At 40.6% G+C, this 23,420-nt stretch overlaps 1 protein-coding gene across 17 annotated transcripts in view; it reads right to left on the bottom strand.

Annotated features, from left to right (window-relative positions):
• Positions 1-10,079: 10,079 nt before the first annotated feature.
• LOC124144637 (collagen alpha-1(III) chain-like) overlaps positions 10,080-23,420 on the bottom strand; it is a 37,228-nt gene continuing 23,887 nt past the window's right edge. For all 17 annotated transcript variants that reach the window (XM_048389420.1, XM_048389422.1, XM_046514142.2 and 14 more), the window contains 4 exons: positions 16,641-16,831; positions 15,558-15,737; positions 12,593-12,746; positions 10,080-10,823 (listed from right to left, as the gene is read on the bottom strand). In XM_048389420.1, the coding sequence (XP_048245377.1) occupies positions 10,646-10,823; positions 12,593-12,746; positions 15,558-15,737; positions 16,641-16,831 (703 nt within the window). In that variant the 3' untranslated portion in view covers positions 10,080-10,645. The remainder of the gene's footprint in view (positions 10,824-12,592; positions 12,747-15,557; positions 15,738-16,640; positions 16,832-23,420) is intronic.

Genomic DNA, 23,420 nt, shown 5'->3' on the forward strand with positions numbered 1-23,420 from the left:
TAAATACTGTTCAAAGCGGTGTTGAGCCAAACTCACTCACTTATTCAGAGCCATGCCGGTCCCTCAGGCTGGATATTGGGGGTACTTACTCAGTATAAAGATGTTATTGTTTTCTTGTCGAACTATTAAAGGCATCTGTGTTGTTGTCGAAGGATGCGATTCACATGCAACATGCGTGTTCAATGGGGCTACGTGCACGGAGTAGGAACACACATATTAGCGATATTTCTATTCTAGGAAGTTTGAGGCAATAGAATAATGTAAGGCGGGATGTTTTGTAGTCAGGTGGGAAAGGATGACAATCTATTAATTAATTTTGTATGGCCTAAAGTAGTGATTATGGTGTCGTGTAAAAACATCGGACAAGCTCATTTTAGCAGAATGCTACAAATTGGTCTTGGAGAATTTTGTTTTAATGAATAATAATGTGATTATTTCTGTAACTGATACAGCAATACTGCTGATGTGGCTTTAAGCAATATTAAACTGACAGTGATATGTATTGTTTCCAGCTTCCTCACACTTTAATGTTTTCACTATCCATGAACATTCATGTACACAATTTCTTTTGTTAAATTATGTTTAGCATGTTGAGGGTTTTAAATTAAAGTATACAGAAAACAGCACCAAAGGGATAGGAGTCTACTCTACTCTGCATGGGTCTTTGTCTATGTAAATTACATTATAGCATTTTCAAGCTCAAGTCATACATTTTCTAAATGCTACTTGGAGAAAGAAGAGCATGATAGAAGCATGACCACTGTGCAGGACTACTAATGTGCGCATGCGCCTTGACCTTATGATATCACGCATGCGCACGGACAGCGTCTAAAAAACTAGAACACGAGAACGCGAGATCGCGAGAAAATAAATTTTTCATCATGTCCAAACGTCGCATTCTCGCGTTGTCGATTTTTGACAAAAAGTGTTATGTATCAAAAACACGCATTCTCGTGTTTTTGGCATATTTAGCTCGTTTCCAAAGGTCGAGATCGCGAGAATGTCCCTGTCAGTATTACATAACTACCTGTAGGAACATATTGTTTATACTCGTCCATGTTTAATATATATAATTTACAGTGAGGACGGGCATCATTGTGTGTTTCCGTGCTTTGTTCAGGTGAACAATTGACTTGTCCTTGCATGTGTTTGTGATGGATGCCACCCGTCTGGCAGAATACGCTCACCTTTTCGCGAACACCCGTTGGATGGCCTGAACCACTTCGGATTTTTATCCCACATCAGTCTGATACACCGTGATATAACTGAAATACTTTTCAAAGTGGTGTTTAATGCGATCACCGTAGTGTGTTACTGCAACTTTCCAAATTTTGTGTGGTGATGTTATGTAATATGTAAAATAAAGCATATTCCATTATCCAATTGATTAGAATATACTTGCGTCAGTGTGTTTTATGAACTCCCCAAACCGTGTTTGTTAAACACATGTAATAACAGATCATATACGCGCATGGTGCCTTGACTTACTATTAGCTTTAATAGGCCATTCCGGAATAAAATAGTTCCCCCAAAAGCGAGGAACATCTGTTTTAGTTTGTTTACAAGAAATATATTCCAAAAAATATCCTCATTAGATGAGAAGGTCTGTTAAGAACTACCTCAGTAAGTCAATCACAATGACAGAGCGTCGTAATACATTATATTTACATCAAGTACAAGACGTCAAAATGGCCGACACGATAAACATGACGGGAGATATTTCCGAAGTTGTTAATTAGCCTGTGGCGATTTCAAGCCTTTGTGATCAAACACTGATCAATTGGCCGATCATTGAATGGTGATTGTAAAGATGTGTCAAATAGATACTAAGGCAATTTCATAGATTGCTGTAGATTGTCACTACGATAGTTTGGATTTTGGGGATTTATTTCTCTAGGATGGGTTGTAGCGAGGGTATCCTTGAACGGGCATGCAACCAAACTCTATGAATAATCTCAGAGTATGCTAAGACGCTACGTTCAAAATTAAAGGGTCTAAATGATGAGAAACAACGCTTCTGTATGAATTCGTACTAGGGAATTCCCAGGGCTTTCCCCAGGAATGTGGAAGTAGTCAGTGCTTACGTAATTTCAAGAATACAGTCACGTGAAAAACGTCATTACAAAATTAGTTACTGTTATAACCAAATGAAACACAACCCATTATCCGATAGAGGTAACTGTGCATAGCGGAGGGATGTGTTATCTCAATAAACTTGGTACATGGTTTGGTTTGACTTCTTGGCGCGTGTCTGAATTCCATTAACATGTTACATATCCTAAAACTGACTAATCAGCAAATCTCGCTGCGCGCGACAGATACTAGAGCAAGGCATGCCAGAAATACGAAACCTAATGCTTCCGAAAGGAAGCCTTCTGCATCACGTGCGTCGGGGGTCCAGCGCCATCTGATTGGCCGTTAACAGTTGTACAAGGCGGAGCAAAAAGCATCGTTTTTCCGTCCATTTTACGCTTGAAAAACTCGACGCTTTTCCGGACACTTTCTAGACGCTAAACAATTAATCAATTTTAATGAATTTTTAGTCGTTTTTGCGTCCAATGACCATACACGGAAAAAAACGACGTTTTCGTGTTTGCGGTGTTGCAAGATAAGTGTCAGAAATACCGAAATTATGGTACTCATACTCCCTAGGTCAGGCCATTCCATGGAGTGTTGGCAGAAGGTAGAGTACTACCACACACCAAACATTAAGCTGGTCTCTGTCATGTTTTGGGGGTTTATATACCCAAGCGGTTACTTATTTACAACGTAAACATTGTTGCATTGAGCAAATAGTTGTTTGTGTTTTTTTGACGAATATTCAGTTCCGTTACAATGTCTATAACATAATTTACATTTGCAAATATTTAGTCAGTTAGTAGAACTGAGAAAGCCCCCATAGGATATCCTTGGAAGTTGGCATTTTATTTTTGAGTTCTTTTGTTAATTATGAATTTTTGCGGCACCAAGATTATTGTGTTTACCCGAGTAAAACGTTTTCAGTTGAAAAATGAATGTTTATTTTCCCTTAACTGAGAAGCCAGGTTTCCATATTGTGTTTGTGTGTGTGCGTGTGTGTGTGTGTGTGTTTGTGTGTGTGTGTGTGTGTGTGTGTGTGTGTTTGTGTGTGTGTGTTTGTGTGTGTGTGTTTGTGTGTGTGTGTGTGTGTGTGTGTGTGTGTGTGTGTGTGTGTGTGTGTGTGTGTGTGTGTGTGTGTGTGTGTGTGTGTGTGTGTGTGTGTGTGTGTGAAATAGTTTCTTTTATCATCAGCTACAGCTACACAAATCTCTGTCCACGTGTTGCATTTTATAAACCAGCGAATTTGTCGAAAAGGATGTAATATTTGATATTGAAACCACTGAAAAGTATATGAATGTGTACATCTAAACGGTATAAGATTGTTATGTCACTTCTAAGTAGGAATTCCTATATTTAGAGGCGTTGCATCTTGATAATTTGTTTGTCTATAATTATGTTTTAGAAATATTGAGAACCTTTCCTTGTTTTCAACAAACGATATAAATTAAATGGTAAAATTGGGTAAGTTTGTTCAGTATTGTATAACATACTGGATCAGACTTATGAAAATTAATTTTAATGTTGTATTTGCCGTGAATTGTAAAAAATAGAGAAAGTGTCCCCTTTCGTCACTACTTTCATAAATACATCTGATGCCTTTTGTAGGCCATGATTTTATGCCCAGTCATTCGAACGGTTCTTCTGCCCATCCTTTATGTTCTCCATGTAATTAATAAAAGAGTCTATGAGGAATTCTGCGACATTGACACTACGTGGACTGTATGGTGATCAGTATATTTTGCAGTCGACTGATGAGGAACCTAATGCTTCATCAGTAGATTTTTCAAATTAACAAGGCTAACAATGACAAAGGGTTTCTAACAGTAGTCAGTGTCAGTCGGTATATAACAACTCCATAGGATTCTTCTGTAAACTGATTTTGTTATCTCTGTAAGGACTGAAATACCCCAATTAGCTGCCTGAGCTGTGTTTCGCTTGATGACATCAATGAAAACCCATTGTCTTCTGGCATTCTTAATCTGGTGTACGTTTTAGACACTGTCATTGTAGACAAATACAGTGAAATTGAAACTCTTTAATAAACTGTAAATCAGATCACCATCAGGTATATTTTCCTTTTTTTCTTGCACCATGTTCATGCATGTTGCCTGAGATCTAACCATTATTGCCTGAGTTCTACTTTTTTTCATTATTTCTTTTAACTCGGTGTAGAAATGATCTATTTTACAATGAAATGTCAGTTTGGGATTGTTGACGTCAGTTTCATCCAGTTCCGCAGTTTTTGTGGGTTATTTATGTTTCACGTTCATGATGAATATTGTATAGTTTTACCTCGGATCATTAATATGATCATTTCCTATAGACGTTGGTACTTTATTGAGAAGTTGCCTTCATTAAATCTATACTGACTTCATTTCCTTGATAGTTGATTTACTAACTCAACGTAGGTTTGATTCTGGTGTGTTCGTGCATAAAAGTACGGATTTATCTCAATTGGGACTGATGGAACCTTTCTGATAGTGAATCATGGACACCTGCATGTCATAAGTCGATAGTGAATCATGGACACATGCTTATCATAAGTCGATAGTGAATCATGGACACCTGCTTATCATAAGTCGATAGTGAATCATGGACACCTGCTTATCATAAGTCGATAGTGAATCATGGACACCTGATATTATATATTGCTCAAAATTTGCTGAGGATCAAGTTTTGATGACATCAGAACATCATCCAAGAAATAAGGATTAAAATATCCCGGTATACAATGATTGGGTAACCGCTATTGGACCTCAATGTCATGGTGGACGGACAGAGGCATGCAGTCATCGGCATGATGTGCAGGAATCGCTTTAAAACCTGTGTATCATGACAGAATCGTTGCACATCATTATCAGAGAGCACAGCCGATCATTGCAGCCGTGGAGAGGTTTGGAGTGGGATAAGTGGAGCTGGAAAAACCGACTCCCATGCCCTTCAGTGGGGCACAATGACAGGTGGCATGTTACAGGGATGACATCCTGGATGTGTACGTGAGACCGTATGCTGGTACAATCAGACCGCACTTCATCATCATGGACGATAACGCACTACCACATCGTGGTCCCTTCTTATAACAGGAGACATTTGTCCTCATGGAGTGGCCCGCCTGCTCATCAGACCTCAATCGTATCGATCATATGCAGAACGAGCTGCAGATAGCCCTCTCACGACACCATTTCCTTCCAGCAACTGAAAAGGAACTCGGCAATGCCTCACTGAAGAGTGGCACGTCTTCCCTTGACAACCATCCAAACACCAAACATCCAAACACTGCTGAGAGTTATGGACATGATGAATGTGTTTTGGGGATTTTTTTACGTTTAAGTTTTTGTCAGATACTCCCATTTTGAATGGTGATCTGACTGACAATTGATCACGTTTGTTGGCATTGTGTGGCCCACGACAACGGCCTGCTGCTCATCACACACATCTTCACACAAGATTGTCCACATGGCGTTAGGACAAGGTCTCGCACAAGAATGCTAAGAACTTACGGTTTCGCAACTATTTTGACTTTGTTTCCACAACAGTGGTTGTTTACAATATGAGTATTGATTGATAGCATCTGATGTAAAATTATGTAATGTCTTGGTTTTAAGCCTTCAAGTTAGACGTCACTGTTTTTTATTTGCCCTTGCAGCTGTCGTCTACATGTAAAATAGATTAATATTATGTACAGTTGTGTGTGAAATTGATTCCGATATTGAAATAACGTAGGTGTTGATAATGAATGCACTTATGCCCCCTCAGCGTCCGAAGACGCCGGACCCGTGACGATCTGGGTAGAACAGGTCTTCAGCAACCCATGCTTGCCGTAAAAGGCGACAATGTTTGTAGTAAGAGGCGACTAACGTGAACGGGTGGTCAGACTCGCTGACTTGTTTGAAGCATGTCATCGATCCAAATTGCGTGGATCGATGCTCATGATATCAGTCACTGGATTGTTTGGTGCAGACTCGATTATATACAGACAGCCGTCATATAGCTGGAATATTCCTGAGTCTGCTGACGCCGTTTGACTATCAAAGAATTAGGTCAATACATAGCCATGCTTAGACCTGGGCCAACACAACGTCAAGTTGCGAACGTATTTGATGTCAGCCAAAGTGTGATCAGCAGGGAATGGAATATATTCTAGACGTTTGATTCATCTCCCCAGTGACAGACCGATGGTCGACAGCGTTCCACCACACAGCAGGAATAGAGGTGTCTTCTGATAGCAGCAAGACCTCATCATTTCGTGACTGCCACCACAATCAGAAATGACTTGCGAAATGCCAGTGCCATTAACGTTTCTACTTAGTGTGTAACGTCTCCGGGAGGCTGGTCTCCGGTCGAGAGAGACAACATGTAATATATAGAGTTGAAGATCGTCTTACATAATATAGTTTTAACACGTGCACATACCTCCAGCTGCCTCAGACATTGTACAGACATTTAAATATTTAAATCAAAATCAATCATTGGACACAACAAGCACACTAGTTTGTTTGGACAAGACAAAGGAACTGTTTGTATTCGGATTACATTCTTTGAAACATGGATACTTTTGACAGACTACATATGTAACTTTTACCCTGTGAAAATAAGTAGGTATAAATCAGCATGAGAAGGTATACATATTTCACATGTATATCGAAACACCAAACAAATATGCCAATTTTGCTGACTCAGCAAGAAATAGCCTTCACATCTGAATGGTGCCTCCCCACACAGACATGCATGACACGCTTCTTCATCAGTCATTGGCTATTGTTATGTAACCAAAACCCCCTCTCCTTTGCCCTCCAACATCTTCTACACTTTCATTTTCGACATCTACATCGGAAAACTCAATCTCTACAGATCAAGTAATTTGAAAGCCGCATTGTCGTGTAGCGCGTGACAGCCCACTGTATACTATCACCAATACATCCTGTCAAGGGCCGATACAACGGGCCAAAGGCCAATACGGCCAGCCGAGGGCCGATACAGCGGGCCAAAGGCCAATACGGCCAGCCGTGGGCAAATACAGCCAGCTGAGGGCCAATACGGCCAGCCGAGAGCAAATACAGCCAGCTGAAGGCCGATACAGCCAGCTGAGGCCCGATACAGCCCACTGAGGCCGATACAGCCAACTGAGGGCCGATACAGCCAACTGAGGGCCGATACAGCCAACTGAGGGCCGATACAGCCAGCCGAGGGCCAAGACAGCGAGCTGAAGGCCGATACAGCCAGCCGAGGACCAATACAGCTAGCCGAGGCCCGATACATCCAGCCGAGGGCCAATACAGCGAGCTGAAGGCCGATACAGCCAGCCGAGGGCCAATACAGCCAGCTGATGGCCGATACAGCCAGCCGAGGGCCAATACAGCCAGCCGAGGCCCGATACAGCCAGCTGATGGCCGATACAGCCAACTGAGGGCCAATACAGCTAGCCGAGGCCCGATACAGCCAACTGAGGGCCAATACAGCCAACTGAGGGCCAATACAGCTAGCCGAGGCCCGATACAGCTAGCCGAGGCCCGATACAGCCAGCTGATGGCCAATACAGCTAGCCGAGGCCCGATACAGCCAGTCGAGGGCCAATACAGCCAACTGAGGGCCAATACAGCTAGCCGAGGCCCGATACAGCTAGCCGAGGCCCGATACAGCCAGCTGATGGCCGATACAGCCAGCCGAGGGTCGATACAGCCAACTGAGGGCCAATACAGCTAGCCGAGGCCCGATACAGCCAGCAGAGGCCCGATACAGCCAGCTGATGGCCGATACAGCCAGCCGAGGGTCGATACAGCCATCTGAGGGTCGATATATCCTTCCTTGAGCCAATACAGCCTGTCGACGGCCGATACATCCTGCCGAGGGTCGATATAGCCTGCCTAGGGCCGATACAGCCTGCCTAGGGCCGATAGAGCCTGCCGAGGGCCGATACATGCTGCCCAGGGTCGATACATCCTGCCTAGGGCCGATACAGCCTGCCGATGGCAGATACATCCTGCCGATGGCAGAAACATCCTGCCTAGGGTCGATACATCCTGCCTAGGGCAGATATATCCTGCCGATGGCAGATACATCCTGCCTAGGGTCGATACAGCCTGCCTAGGGTAGATACATCCTGCCGAGGGTCGATACATCCTGCCTAGGGTCGATACAGCCTGCCTAGGGTCGATACAGCCTGCCTAGGGGCGATACATCCTGCCTCGGGTCGATATAGCCTGCCGAGGGTCGATACATCCTGACAAGGGCCGTTACATACTGCCGAAGGTGATACATCCTGCCTAGGGTCGATACATCCTGCCTAGGGTAGATACATCCTGTCGACGGCCGATACATCCTGCCTAGGGCCGATACATCCTGCCGAGGGTCGATATAGCCTGCCCAGGGTCGATATAGCCTGCCCAGGGTCGATACATCCTGTCGACGGCCGATACATCCTGCCTAGGGCCGATACATCCTGCCCAGGGTCGATATAGCCTGCCCAGGGTCGATATAGCCTGCCCAGGGTCGATACATCCTGTCGACGGCCGATACATCCTGCCTAGGGCCGATACATCCTGCCGAGGGTCGATATAGCCTGCCTCGGGTCGATACATCCTGTCGACGGCCGATACATCCTGCCTAGGGCCGATACATCCTGCCGAGGGTCGATATAGCCTGCCTCGGGTCGATACATCCTGTCGACGGCCGATACATCCTGTCCAGGGTCGATATAGCCTGCCCAGGGTCGATACAACCTGTCGAGGGTCGATACATCCTGCCCAGGGCAAGTACAGCCTGCCAAGGGCTATTGCAGACACACACACACACACACACACACACACACACACACACACACACACACACACACACACACACACACACACACACACACACTACACACACACACACACACACACACACACACACACACACACACACACACACACACACACACACACACACACACACACACACACACACACACACTCTTGAATGCAACGCTAAACCCCATTTCACCTCACCTCATAACTCTACAGAAGAGCATTTGAAGCCGCTCTTAGAAACGGGTTGTGAATATTTTACGTCCGTTTCAGTTACTTTACTCATCATATTCAGCAATACTCTCACCATATGATGCATAAATATCACACTGTCGTTTCACGTCACATTCAGCAATACTCTCCCCGTATGATGCATAAATATCACACTGTCGTTTCACGTCACATTCAGCAATACTCTCACTCTATGATGCATAAATATCACACTGTCGTTTCACGTCACAATCAGCAATACTCACACTCAATGATGCATAAATATCACACTGTCGTTTCACGTCACATTCAGCAATACTCTCACCATATGATGCATACATATCACACTGTCGTTTTACGTCCTTTCAGCAATACTCTCACCATATGATGCATAAATATCACACTGTCGTTTCACGTCACATTCAGCAATACTCTCACCATATGATACATACATATCACACTGTCGTTTCACGTCACATTCAGCAATACTCTCACCATATGATGCATAAGTATCACACTGTCGTTTCACGTCACATTCAGCAATACTCTCACCATATGATGCATAAACATCACACTGTCGTTTCACGTCACATTTAGCAATACTCACACCATATGATGCATACATATCACACTGTCGTTTCACGTCACATTCAGCAATACTCTCACTCTATGATGCATAAACATCACACTGTCGTTTCACGTCACATTCAGCAATACTCTCACCATATGATGCATACATATCACACTGTCGTTTCACGTCACATTCAGCAATACTCTCACTCTATGATGCATACATATCACACTGTCGTTTCACGTCACATTCAGCAATACTCTCACCATATGATGCATAAATATCACACTGTCGTTTCACGTCACATTCAGCAATACTCTCACCATATGATGCATAAATATCACACTATAGAATTATATGTCCATGATAGTGTTTATGTGCACTTTGAGTCAGTGTATCATTGTTGTGAAAACAAACACAAATGACAATGAGAGGATAATGAAAGCAAGCAGTTTATTGGCATCACACAGAACGGTATTCACGTACATTTGGCAACATCTGGCCAAACGAAGAACACATTTCTATAATACAGGGTACAATTTTATATTCCAGCTTATTCTCGAAGGATACATTTTGGAAATGTGAAAATGTTCTTTGAATTTGAGGAATTGTGAGTGGACCACAATTACTGTACATAGATTGATGCTAGCTATTTATCTTTTAATGGCTGTCTCGTTGCCTTGATTTGGACGCATTTGACCGATCCTCTAGAGCGAATGTTAAATGATGCATTTTTTACTAGCGAAAACATATCCATTCCTATCTTTATATACGTGAAGGATCCGCTGATTCAAGCGAGTAGACAAACATCAATGACGTATTCCAGATAGGAGTCACCTTGAGGTCAGATAGATGGTATTATTGCTGGGAACATTCGAGGTAGGATAGTTTGGAAAGTCTTGGAATGAAAGCATCTTTTTCAATGTTATACATAGAGGTAAATGGAATTTTCGGAGTGTACAGTTGTATGGCAGACGTACATATCAGGCGGATAGGCTCTTCATTTTGGTTTATAAAGAGTTGAGAGTTGAGGTCTTGGAAGTTTGTTACAGCCTGGAGTGGTGCAGCAATAATGGCAGTCAATACTGGCAATACTTCCAGTTTGTTTCTGCATGCATCGCCCCTCGTCTGAAGTCTGGTGGTACCATTGTCTTGAGCAGGCAGTCTGGCTCACGCACCTGTCACGAAAAATATAAGTTGTTTGCTCGACAGCGTATCATCAATTCAAACTACCAAAAGCTACCACAAATGTTGGTGTTTCTTCTCTGAGCCGTATGTTAACTGTACCATGACCTGAAAGCCCGAAGTGAAGTATAACAATTTGGTGAAACCCACGAGAAAAATTCCCAGTGTATTTCTGACATACCCACAGACATAATCTCTGTGTGTGTGTAGAGTGTGTGTCTATGTGTAGTGTGTGTGTGTGTGTGTGTGTGTGTGTGTGTGTGTAGTGTGTGTGTGTGTGTGTGTGTAGTGTGTGTGTGTGTGTGTGTGTGTAGTGTGTGTGTGTGTGTAGTGTGTGTGTGTAGTGTGTTTGTGTGTGTGTATGTGTGTGTAATGTGTGTGTTTTTATGTGTGTTTGTCTACTAGTCCCAACTAATGCCGTTTTGTATTGAGCCACCACGGGACAGTTTAACATATATACCCCACTCAGACAGAGTATACAGACTCCGAGCCAACCAGTCCTTGTTTTATCCCCTTAATATCCAGACAGGGTAACAAGAAATACCATTGTATTACGTCGTTTGGTATGACGCGACCAGCGGTCTCCGACGCTCTAATCACCACACCAAAGAGGATATCCGTTTCCAGTGAATTGTACAGGTTTATGAATACATGTAAAACGTATAACAAATCCCTGGATGAACAAATACCAAAAGAGTCAGGTCAGAAGGTACGTTCCGTGATAACAGGATCCGGATTATAGAGGCATAAAAGCTGCAAGATAGTAGTCTCACCAGACAAACTTGTGATTGATATTATGAGCATCGTCATCTCAATCTCTCCTGTCGGATATGATGACAAGCAGCTAGCCAAGTCACTGCGCCCGGCCACTTGTTCTATTAAGTCGCCTCGTGTGAGCAGTGGGGGCACGGGTGGCCCAGTCGTCTTAGGCGCCGCGATTCGCTGTGCAGAGTTGCGTCCCTTTGGCTCGCCAGAAACCTAAGATTGAGGGTTCGAATCCCGGTTCGCCCCGATTATGTTTCTAGGTTTGTCAGCACAATACCCGTGCTTGTGGGTTTCACCGAAGTGGTAAACGTCTGAGACCTGCATCACTTCGGGCTTTCCTCCCACATTAAGCTGACACGCCACGATATAACTGGAATACTGTTAAAAGCGGCGTTAAACCCAACTCACTCACTCACTCATGTGAGCAGTACAGGTTGGTGCCTCTCATGTCAGTAGCGTTCACACATTTTATTTTAGTGAAATATTTGTGTGTGACATTTAGATCTATCTTGTGGGTGGTTGAGTTGATTGTACACCTCTTTTAGAAATATTCCAGCAATATCCGACAGGGGACAGCAGAAAAGGGCTTCACACATTGTACCAATGTGGGGAATAGAACCCATCTTCAGGGGGAAGTGCGAACGCATTCAGCACAAGGCTAACCTTCTATCTTGTGATTGCATGGTTACTTACTTCGTGTGGTATCTTGGGATCAACAGTGACGAGCAAGTGATTAACATTTTTGGATTTTTTCAAGACTGCAACTCTGGCCAATTGTGAGTGAGTATGGTTTTACGCCGCTTTTAGCAATATTCCAGCAATATCACGGCGGGGACACCAGAAATGGGCTTCACACATTGTACCCATGTTTGGAATCGAACCTGGGTCTTCAGCGTGACGAGCGAACGCTTTAACCACTAGGCTACCCGACCGCCCCATTCTGGCAAATAAGACAACTAGGTTCTTTAAGGACTAATGATAATGCATTGAGTGTTACCTTTTATACGTCGTCTGAGCGCCATTCACGTCATGTAGAACATCAACCATACAGAATTGACCTGCAGGACACAGTTGTTCCTTTGGTACAAACATATCCCTCGGGCTGCACGGAATCTTCGCGTTCAAGTCCCCGCAGACTTGACATTTCAGTCCTTAGTGAAAACAAAATTCTTTGGTCAAAACATTTATTTCGTCAGAATGTCTACACTGAAGAATTTTAAAAATTGTTATGTATTTGATGTAAACGCATAAATAAATTTTACTCAGCTGCATAATAGATTGTTTTTCATCAGTGAACGACGCTGAACTTCCCTAAACAAAAGAAATATAAACTACCGTTACATGGCTGAAAGCAGTCGCCGAAATACTGCAAACTCCAAAACACAATACCCGTGTTCAATATATCACCATCAAATAACCATTTCTTAGCGCGTATTTTTTAAATTTTAGCCACCAATAAACATGGGTGTATTCTTTCTTCTGCCCAGCACTTTATGTTTTTGCATACTACATTCGCTTCTGGACCAGACTCCATTAACTACAGGTCACTGTCATATAGCTGGAATATTGCTGAGTGCAGCAAACAAAGAAACAAAATAATCGTATTTATTTTCTAAAAACAAAGAAATACGCGTTTGTATCATTGTTTTCCTCAGTACAATTGAGGTAGAAGTGGATGGGAATTGAGGTAGCAGTGGATGGGAAATCGAAATAAAGAATAACAATTATGTTTGACCTGCCTATTGTTTTACAAAGAAATACGCGCTTGTATCATTGTTTTCCTCAGTACAATTGAGGTAGCAGTGGATGGGAATTGAGGTAGCAGTGGATGGGAAATCGAAATAAAGAATAACAATTATGTTTGACCTGCCTATTGTTTTACAAAGAAATACGCGTTTGTATCATTGTTTTCCTCAGTACAATTGAGGTAGCAGTGGATGGGAATTGAGGTAGCAGTGGATGGGAAATCGAAATAAAGAATAACAATTATGTTTGACCTGCCTATTGTTTTACAAAGAAATACGCGTTTGTATCATTGTTTTCCTCAGTACAATTGAGGTAGCAGTGGATGGGAAATCGAAATAAAGAATAACAATTATGTTTGACCTGCCTATTGTTTTACAAAGGAAATACGCGTTTGTATCATTGCTTTCCTCAGTACAATTGAGGTAGCAGAGGATGGGAACTCGAAATAAAGAATAACAATTATGTTTGACCTGCCTATTGTTTTACAAAGAAATACGCGTTTGTATCATTGTTTTCCTCAGTACAATTGAGGTAGCAGCGGATGGGAAATCGAAATAAAGAATAACAATTATGTTTGACCTGCCTATTGTTTTACAAAGAAATACGCGCTTGTATCATTGTTTTCCTCAGTACAATTGAGGTAGCAGTGGATGGGAATTGAGGTAGCAGTGGATGGGAACTCGAAATAAAGAATAACAATTATGTTTGACCTGCCTATTGTTTTACAAAGAAATACGCGTTTGTATCATTGTTTTCCTCAGTACAATTGAGGTAGCAGCGGATGGGAAATCGAAATAAAGAATAACAATTATGTTTGACCTGCCTATTGTTTTACAAAGAAATACGCGCTTGTATCATTGTTTTCCTCAGTACAATTGAGGTAGCAGTGGATGGGAATTGAGGTAGCAGTGGATGGGAAATCGAAATAAAGAATAACAATTATGTTTGACCTGCCTATTGTAACGAGCAACCTATTTATGTGTCCCAAGTTATTTGTACATGTTATGATCAGTGTTTCCGTTATATTGATACAAGGTAAACTGCATCTAAAAAAAAAATAAGTAAAACTGTAACAAATGAAACCCTTGGAATGATGTTTACTGACGCGGTAGCTTCAATGATTGAATAAAAGCATGGACGCTGGATTGTCTTAAAGCGGAAGAGAAACAGAAACATGAATCGATAGAGACAAGGTATTTCCCATTTATCATGGTGATTGTTTCAAGACTGTGGGTGCCATTCAAACTGATTAGCAGAGGTAGAACATTTTTCTTTTGAGTCAATAAATGGGATGACGAATCGGTCAGTAGTCCACGGGATTTTTATGATTACGACACATGAGTTCATGGTCGGATTTAGTTTTTAACGAGTCAAATTGATGTATTATGACATGTGACAAAGAAAGGTCAGGTTCGATTACCTTAAAAAGATACCTATAACACTAGTACAGTAGTGTGGGTTTTGTAGTTGACTTCACACAGACACTTCTCTGTTCCCCCCTCTGTGACGAGCCTGTCCTGTCTTGTTCAGAAGGCGTATTTTGAGCGATGGACTGAAGCGTTAGTAAAAGTATTGGAGTACAGTAAACTACAGTTATAACACGCTTATAACGAACTGACGGATATAACGAACTTACTTTTTTGGTCCCGACTATTTGCTGTAGTTATGCTGTATATATCCTTATAACGAACTACGGTTATAACGAACTATAATAAGTAGTCCCCTTGAGTTCGTTATAACCGTACTTTACTGTATAAACCTTGTATTGTGTTCATTGTTATGTGTTAGTGACAGTACATAAATGCTTATGGAGGCACTTCTGAGCAAGGGTCGATGGACCAATTGCTCCTTGACTTAAATGACCCTTGGTTGACCAGGCGAGTTGTGGAGTCATGGCTTAGACTGACCATGATGATGTGGAACACAATACATTTATTAACTGTAGGGTCCTGTTAAGTCCTCAACGCAGTTACGACAATATAAGCTTTTGAGGAACGACCAACGTCATTCAGGTGTTATGTTCTTACCACCCATGAATGGTCATGGCGACATCAAACCCAAAATAGACAGAGATGTGATTCTCGTATTGGAACCCACAGTGATTAACGCTTTTAACGTCTAAGGCATGCCACTTTGCACAGCCCTTTCAGGGACACCAACAGCTATTTAAGACATCTTCCATACATAACAGAATGTCTGATGGAGTCTAATCTGACCTCTCTTTGCTACCGTTGTAGGCGTTGGCGTTGAAGTCGACGTTGAAGTCGACGTTGAAGATGACGTTGACACCGACGTTGGGGGTCCTGTGACTGCTGTAGAAGATGTAACTCCTGAGGACTTCAACTTTACAGAGAGAACTGTCGTTGCTGTGCTGTCTGGATGGGGTTGTGCAGATGCTATATAAATGCAGTTGTGTGATGATTGAAATTAACGTCAATATTTAGTGAGTTGGGTGTAAGGCTGCTTTGAACACTATTCCAGTTTTATCACAGCGTGTCAGCTTGATGAAGGAGGAAAGCACGAAGTCTTAGATAGTTTCCACTTTGGTGAACCCCACGTGCATGTATATATGTAAAATAATGTATTGTATCAGTAAAACTGCAGAGAATTAGAATCGGCGACCGCTACCAAAATAATTCCATTCGGATTTTAGACAAGTTGCTAACGGCGTGCGTTAATAACTTGATCATTAATTATGTTAGTTGTAATAAACAATCATATTGTTTTCATTTCATTTCGTCTGATGACGAAATCAGATGACTGTTGTAAGTCCAATTCGCCCTTTGAAAGTGACCTGGCGCATCCTTGTTTGGACCTTCACACAACTAATCAGCAAAAAATGACGTTTTTACATTGGTAGATATCATTGGAAATATCATTCTATATCATCTTTTCATTTCAGAGTGTGTGATGAAGTACTGCTTTGACTACTGCATCATGAGAAATTTGGTTTCACCGAGGTTCCCTGAAAAGTCACGAAACCAGGACAGCAGTGGTAGCAGTTGGAATCCCTTGCAAATCTGCCGTATATGTGTCACATGCTTGTTGTAGGGCATAACCTAACCCAGGTTGTAATACTCATGAATATTCCAAGCATGAGCTGTCTGTGTGAAAGCCAAAACCAATTGCATCGCCAGATCAGTCATCGTCAAAATGGAGGTTTCTTTACCAACTTTTGACGAACACAAGCAATAATGAATTTGGAATGATAACAACACTACTAGATGAAATCTTATTTATTTTTATACAACGTAAATGTGTATTCTAAGGGTGTACATCAGGGTGGGGGGTTAACTTACTTTTAGGATTATACAGTGCCCCTACAGGCGGTATCGCGTCTTTGTTGCAACCGTCGCCTTGGCAACAAAAGCTGCACTTGTCCAAGGGCATGCCGGAAAAACCGGAAGGTGAACCGTCTAACAGGAAGCAGTCGGCTAAGCCTGCAGTTGACTTCCACCATTGTGTTTCGCACACATGTTCCGTGACGCATCTAAACGAAACAAAGATGATTTCTTCATTCGGGGTAATTCAACATGTGCAGTAGGATGTCTGCAGCAGAATGATTTTTTCATTCGGGGTAATTCAACATGTACTATAGGATGTCTGCAGCAGAATGATTTTTTCATTCGGGGTAATTCAACATGTACAGTAGGATGTCTGCAGCAGAATGATTTTTTCATTCGGGGTAATTCAACATGTACAGTAGGATGTCTGCAGCAGAATGATTTTTTCATTCGGGGTAATTCAACATGTACAGTAGGATGTCTGCAGCAGAATGATTTTTTCATTCGGGGTAATTCAACATGTACAGTAGGATGTCTGCAGCAGAATGATTTTTTCATTCGGGGTAATTCAACATGTACAGTAGGATGTCTGCAGCAGAATGATTTTTTCATTCGGGGTAATTCAACATGTACAGTAGGATGTCTGCAGCAGAATGATTTTTTCATTCGGGGTAATTCAACATGTACTATAGGATGTCTGCAGCAGAATGATTTTTTCATTCGGGGTAATTCAACATGTACAGTAGGATGTCTGCAGCAGAATGATTTTTTCATTCGGGGTAATTCAACATGTACAGTAGGATGTCTGCAGCAGAATGATTTTTTCATTCGGGGTAATTCAACATGTACAGTAGGATGTCTGCAGCAGAATGATTTTTTCATTCGGGGTAATTCAACATGTACTATAGGATGTCTGCAGCAGAATGATTTTAGTTGTCCTGAAATGTTAGAACGTTAAATCACGAGGGCGAAACATTTACAGGCAAATTTATTTCGTATGTGTGGCCATGAGGCCAACAGTACAATGACATTTTGTTGTGGGAGAATTCGTCATGGAGCGCCACGTGTATACTGATTAGATTATAGCTGAATAGGCGTAAACAGTTTTATTAATATTCAATGTATTATCCTTCTTTCAAATATTTTATAAACAAAAACTGCAAGTCGGAGAAGAATGTGGGAGCCGGGGAGCCAATATGCAAGTGTTCACACACGGTCTCCTCCTGGAATGCACTAGATTCTACATTGAGAGAAGCAGCTTCATTACCTCAGTTTTAAAAAACCCAACTGTATAAGTGTATTAAATCAGAAGTGCCTGACATATTCAAAAATATTGGTTCATAAATCCACCGTAAGCTAAGACAAGGATGTAATGATCTGAACGGTCACAAATTTGAAAGATTTATTAGCGATAATGCTGAATGTGTTTTTTTCAACGAAAGTGCTTTACACTACCTATTTACTTAACCAAATTATACTGAGGTTAGATCTGAAAACTATTGTTATGTTAATGGATATGATCTACGAATCGTCCTTTTTGGTAACGTCAGCCTAGACGAAGAAATGCTGCTGAACATCGTTGACTCTGTACATCATTTCTTCTCTATGAGCAAAAGATTTGTCAAAATATGCACTCTTATATAAATCTCACTAACAACTGTTTACCCTTGATGCAGCACATATGACTTAATACCAAGTCGGGAGCATGGTTGGCCCAGTTGTCTAAGGCGCCGCGATTCGCTGTGCAGTTGCGTCCCTTGGACACGCCAGAAACCTATGATTGTGGGTTCGAATCCCGGTTCGCCCCGATCACGTTTCTAGGTTTGTCAGCCCCATACCCGTGCTCGTGGGTTTCACCGAAGTGGTAGACGTCTGAGACCTGCATCAATTTGGGCTTTCCTCACACATTAAGCTGACATGCCGAAATATAACTGGAATACTGCTAAAAGCGGCGTTAAACCCATACTACTGTATAATAATACTAATGCTGCTTGTTTGAATTTTGTCGGGAGAGATATTTATATAGGCTCTGTCTGTTTATCAATCCCCTTTCATTGTACCAAGTGGAAAAAAATATTAATATTGTTTAAAAGAAATTCACACACGGAAGCAAATAATAGTTGATAGTATCTGGTATAGTTTTAAGTAATCTGAACAAATGTATAGTAACAATAAGAAAATTAACAAGTCCGTGGAAAATGCTTTGTTGCACGTTAATGTTTTTTGTTTTCCCTTTGACATGATATATCATAACAGAGTAAGAGAAGGTTTGGGATTCCTCTTGAAAGAAGTAAAATAACAACTGTTGTATACTGAACAGAGAGTCTTTTTATGATAAAAAAAACATTGACTATTAATTTCTTCTCTCATTTTCCAATGTAGTTCACTTCAAATTGTTTCTGTTTTCTAAACTGATAAGAAAAACGTTAAAATGATCACAATGTCATGAACCTGTTGAATGTTACCCTGTGAGATCTGTCACATCTATCACGGATTTTATGCAAAATACAGCCATTTCCAATTTTCTCCACTACTTATTGGAAACGTTTTGGAAAAGATTTCACTTCTCCCTTAATCCCATCTTTCATGCACGCAAAACATTAAACATATACTTATTGAGATCTTTATATTATCCATACAATAAACTAATGTTCATTCATTAAGATATTGATGGGTGTAGGGAACAGTCCCTTTCAATATCTATGATTTAACACACAAATTTATGTACAATTTGACAAATTATAATAATATGAATATCAAAATTCATCACCACTCTCCAAGTTCAGTAATATGTCACCAATTGGAAGTTGTCACAGATAAACACGGATTCTGACCAAGTCTGATCTTCTTTTACATAGAATGCATGAACTGGTTGAGTGACTTCTTTCCATCAGAATTACACACAGAGATAAAAAGGGCTAAGAATCCTTAAGATATCCTGTATACATGGTATTAAGTATTCACTACCAGTTTCCTCTTTTAATAAAATGTTACCTTTGGCATCACCAAGCACCGATACTCAGAAGGACAATTTTGGGCAATTGTACAAATCACAACCCCTAATGTTAAACCCCCACTGATTGTTAAGATAACAAATCCAATCCAATATCCTCCAATAAATAATGAGTAATGTCAGAATGATACCCTCTGAAAAGATACCTCTAGTCCCCCACCAAATATCCTCTTATTAACTTTTACCAAAAAAAAGAAAAAAAGTTGGGTGCCGGGCAATGTCCAGTATTTAATATCAAGAGAACTAATTTTTCGTAACGAGTTACGTTACCTTTCTAAATACCCTTATATACCTTCTATTATAAGAAATACATCTTTTTGTAGACCTTTAAATTTCAAGTGTTATATGCTACTAACGTTTAAATGTATCTAATTTTACCGTTTATAAAGGTGTTGAAAAATATCAATATGTCAAACGTATTTACATTTATCTTCACAGGCAGCGCTTGTTGCATTAACATTCATATATTATCACCATCAATTATAGTTTTTACGTTGACTTCACAGTCAATAGATATAAACCATATTATATTATATCATATCATATCATATCATATCATATCATATCATATCAAATCAAATCAAATCATACCATACCATACCATACCATACCATACCATACCATACCATACCATACCATACCATACCATACCATATTATATTATAGGTATATGACTTGACTATAAATATATAAATGATTTATGTATATACATTTATGTATTATGTAAATATGGATATATTAAATATAATACTAGAACCTATGGCTTGTGTTACAGAGGGAGAAAGTTTCAAATAATGATAAGATTAAGGCCTAATATAATAGTAATGTAAAGCATAGCAGAATATAGTAATATAAACAGTTAGACTGTTTTTTTAGCATGAGGGGCCTGCTAAATACAGGAAAACGTAAAAAGTACAGCCTAGCCTTAACATAGCGCTTGTACAAGAAACATATTCTCCAGCAAAGGTAATTAAGCATTAAGAAACGTAACAGACACTTTGGGCGTTCAATCCGTAATCTGAAGGTTTGTTCATAGGGACAGGACGTCGATCTTTCTGAAGCATTGTTTTCACACAACAGCCGACAATCCCCAAACTTACTCTGCTATTCTCGCCTTATTCCGCGAGAGAAGTTTCTGCTCTAGTGACCTACTGCGAGAGTAGTCTTCCTTCCCGGGAATACCCCTACCTTCTGACTTCAAACGACCGAGGCATGTATTTTGTAATCTAGGCTTACATACATTTACATACATTTACACACGAACGCACGCACACAAACATAAATACACACCCATAATTTCCATACATACATCCATGTAATGGTACATACAGCCAAACATACCATGCACACATACAGCCATGTTATCACACGTACATACTGAATAGGTAGGAAGCGGGTGAAGTGATCTGTTGTCTTAATCACTGACTCATGAAGAGTGTCAGTCAGCATGTATCAAATCTTTATAACCGGTGAGATTGTGATAACTGTCACATCTGACTTATATGTCCGAATGGCATGTCTAGAAAACAAGGGGTGAACCGTTACATAGTAATTCGGTGTAACGGGTGCTATGGAATCAAAGTACAGGCGTGCTGCATGTATATACAGTACATATATGTTACGATGATGTGTCATTCCTTAATCATTATGATGTGTATTATAAGCATAAACACTTAAAAGTAGACACATGTTAACGATAATAATGAAGGAGCGATAAATAAACGCAGGTCGGGTTAGTATTATTTCCTTGGTTAATTATAAATATAAGTTGGCGTTTTTAAAACACTTTTCATGATGAAAGAAATGATGGTGCAGAAAAAAGACTAGCAATTAACAGTGTAACCGTGATGCAATCGCGTTACTCAATACCATCCACAAAGAACAATATATAATTCATAATACATAAATAATTCATTTATGGATACCAAAGAAAGAATCTATATAACAAATTTTGTGTTATTATGTCATGAAATGCTTACTGATATCGCAAATCGATTTGTAGATATCTATAACTGAATGTATTAAATCAAATAATGTACTTTATCATCTAAAAATTCGAATATGATATAGTATCTATAGCCTTCGTCTCCGTGACCTTATGCCCATGTTTTAATAGTTCGTGAAGAAGGGTACAGTATCGTAACATTTACATATATAGTCATATTCAGATGATGTCTCTACATATATGTAAGGGCAAGCTTCTTCCCTTTATTTAATCAGTTTTCCTCCTGGCTCTGAATGTCTAATACAGGCTTTAGGATAACATATGTATCTTGTTATCATTGTGATTCAATGCGATTTGAATATTATTATTTACTATCGTACTTACTTCATGTTTTACATGAGACGTTTTATATTTACCACAAGTTACATTTATTGCCTGTAAGCTCAACACTATTGACAAATATTCTAAAACATGACTAGTAAACTATTAATGTATGTTGGAAAAAAATATATATTGTAAATGCCAAAATGATGTATCAAAGATCAAGTAGAAGATATTTTGACAGCAGCGCTGGGAATTTATTCAACAACCAACTGCTTTAGCTCAATGTTTACCTCTCCAGGCGGCCATTATGCAACGGCCATCTTATACACAACTCTGTGCTCACGTCTACAGGTCTGTGGTACAGTAATTAGTAGAACCCTCTCCCTCAAGTGTATCCTCTATGATATAACCTACTCTCATGAATTAAATGCTGCCCTTTCACAGCGTCACGGCTATGGAGCTGAGACAAAGAGACCCAACCAATAAAGTAATTAGGGTCCAATAAAAACAATGCTCCGCCAAACCTCATAAACATGATCACTGAGAGCATTCGTCACCACTCGCCCCTTTCCGTAACCTGCAAGAAGACTCGTCCCCCTATCGATGAATGTTGTGTGCGAAAATACGACAAACCAATCAGAATGCGCGTATGATTTCGAGTTCTTTGTCAAATAATCCCTCAGAAATAATTTTTGATTTGACATATGTCTTGCATCTAAAATTATACCCAAGACACATTTAAATGTGTTCAATCATACTGTATAATTCCGCATGTCCCGATGTGCTTTAAATTGCATCTGAAATATATATAATATATGGGGAAATATATGTAAACCCTTACGCAACGAGTTGACAATTGTTTTAGGTATGCCCGTTTGCGCTAAGACGGATCCCGGTCGCAAAAATGGCCACGAGAGGGGCACGAGTCGCTATTCGGCTTGTCCCGGAATAACACGAGTTGGTCACGAATGCACTGAGAGTCGTACTACAGACGCTTAATGTCACATTAAAAAAAGCATTTAAATAGCAATCCCATTAACCACAATCATGTATTCTCTTAACACCATCGCAAAACATCATGTAGAAGCCACAACAGAAATCACATCTAAAAATGAGACATCAGCAAGTACATATGATAAAATGTGTATTGACATTTTTCGTCAGGGTATTCAACAATTTCTCTCCTTTTTACCACCTCCAAGTTTAGCTTAACATGGGTCCTCCTTTGATCAAAAGTTTGTTCCCTCTCTAATGAGTGTGTCATGCGTTGCAGACGGGTGTCACGCGCGTGGCGGACGGGTTCCCCACGAGAGACCAACGGGGTGCACACGGGTTGCGTAACGCGTTGCCCATGCGTGTAGGGAATGAACTTCTAGGCAATAGTGTATCACACCATAGACCTAATTATGTTGCTGGTATGTCTTATGCATGCCTGCTTTGGTCCGAATCAGTAATAATACCAGAGCTAGGCAGTTGGTTCATTTTTCACATTGATCAGCTATTATCACAAGTA

This window comes from Haliotis rufescens, unplaced genomic scaffold (assembly GCF_023055435.1).
Source record: "Haliotis rufescens isolate VD_foot unplaced genomic scaffold, xgHalRufe1.0.p SCAF_8, whole genome shotgun sequence".
Lineage (NCBI taxonomy): Eukaryota > Metazoa > Mollusca > Gastropoda > Lepetellida > Haliotidae > Haliotis > Haliotis rufescens.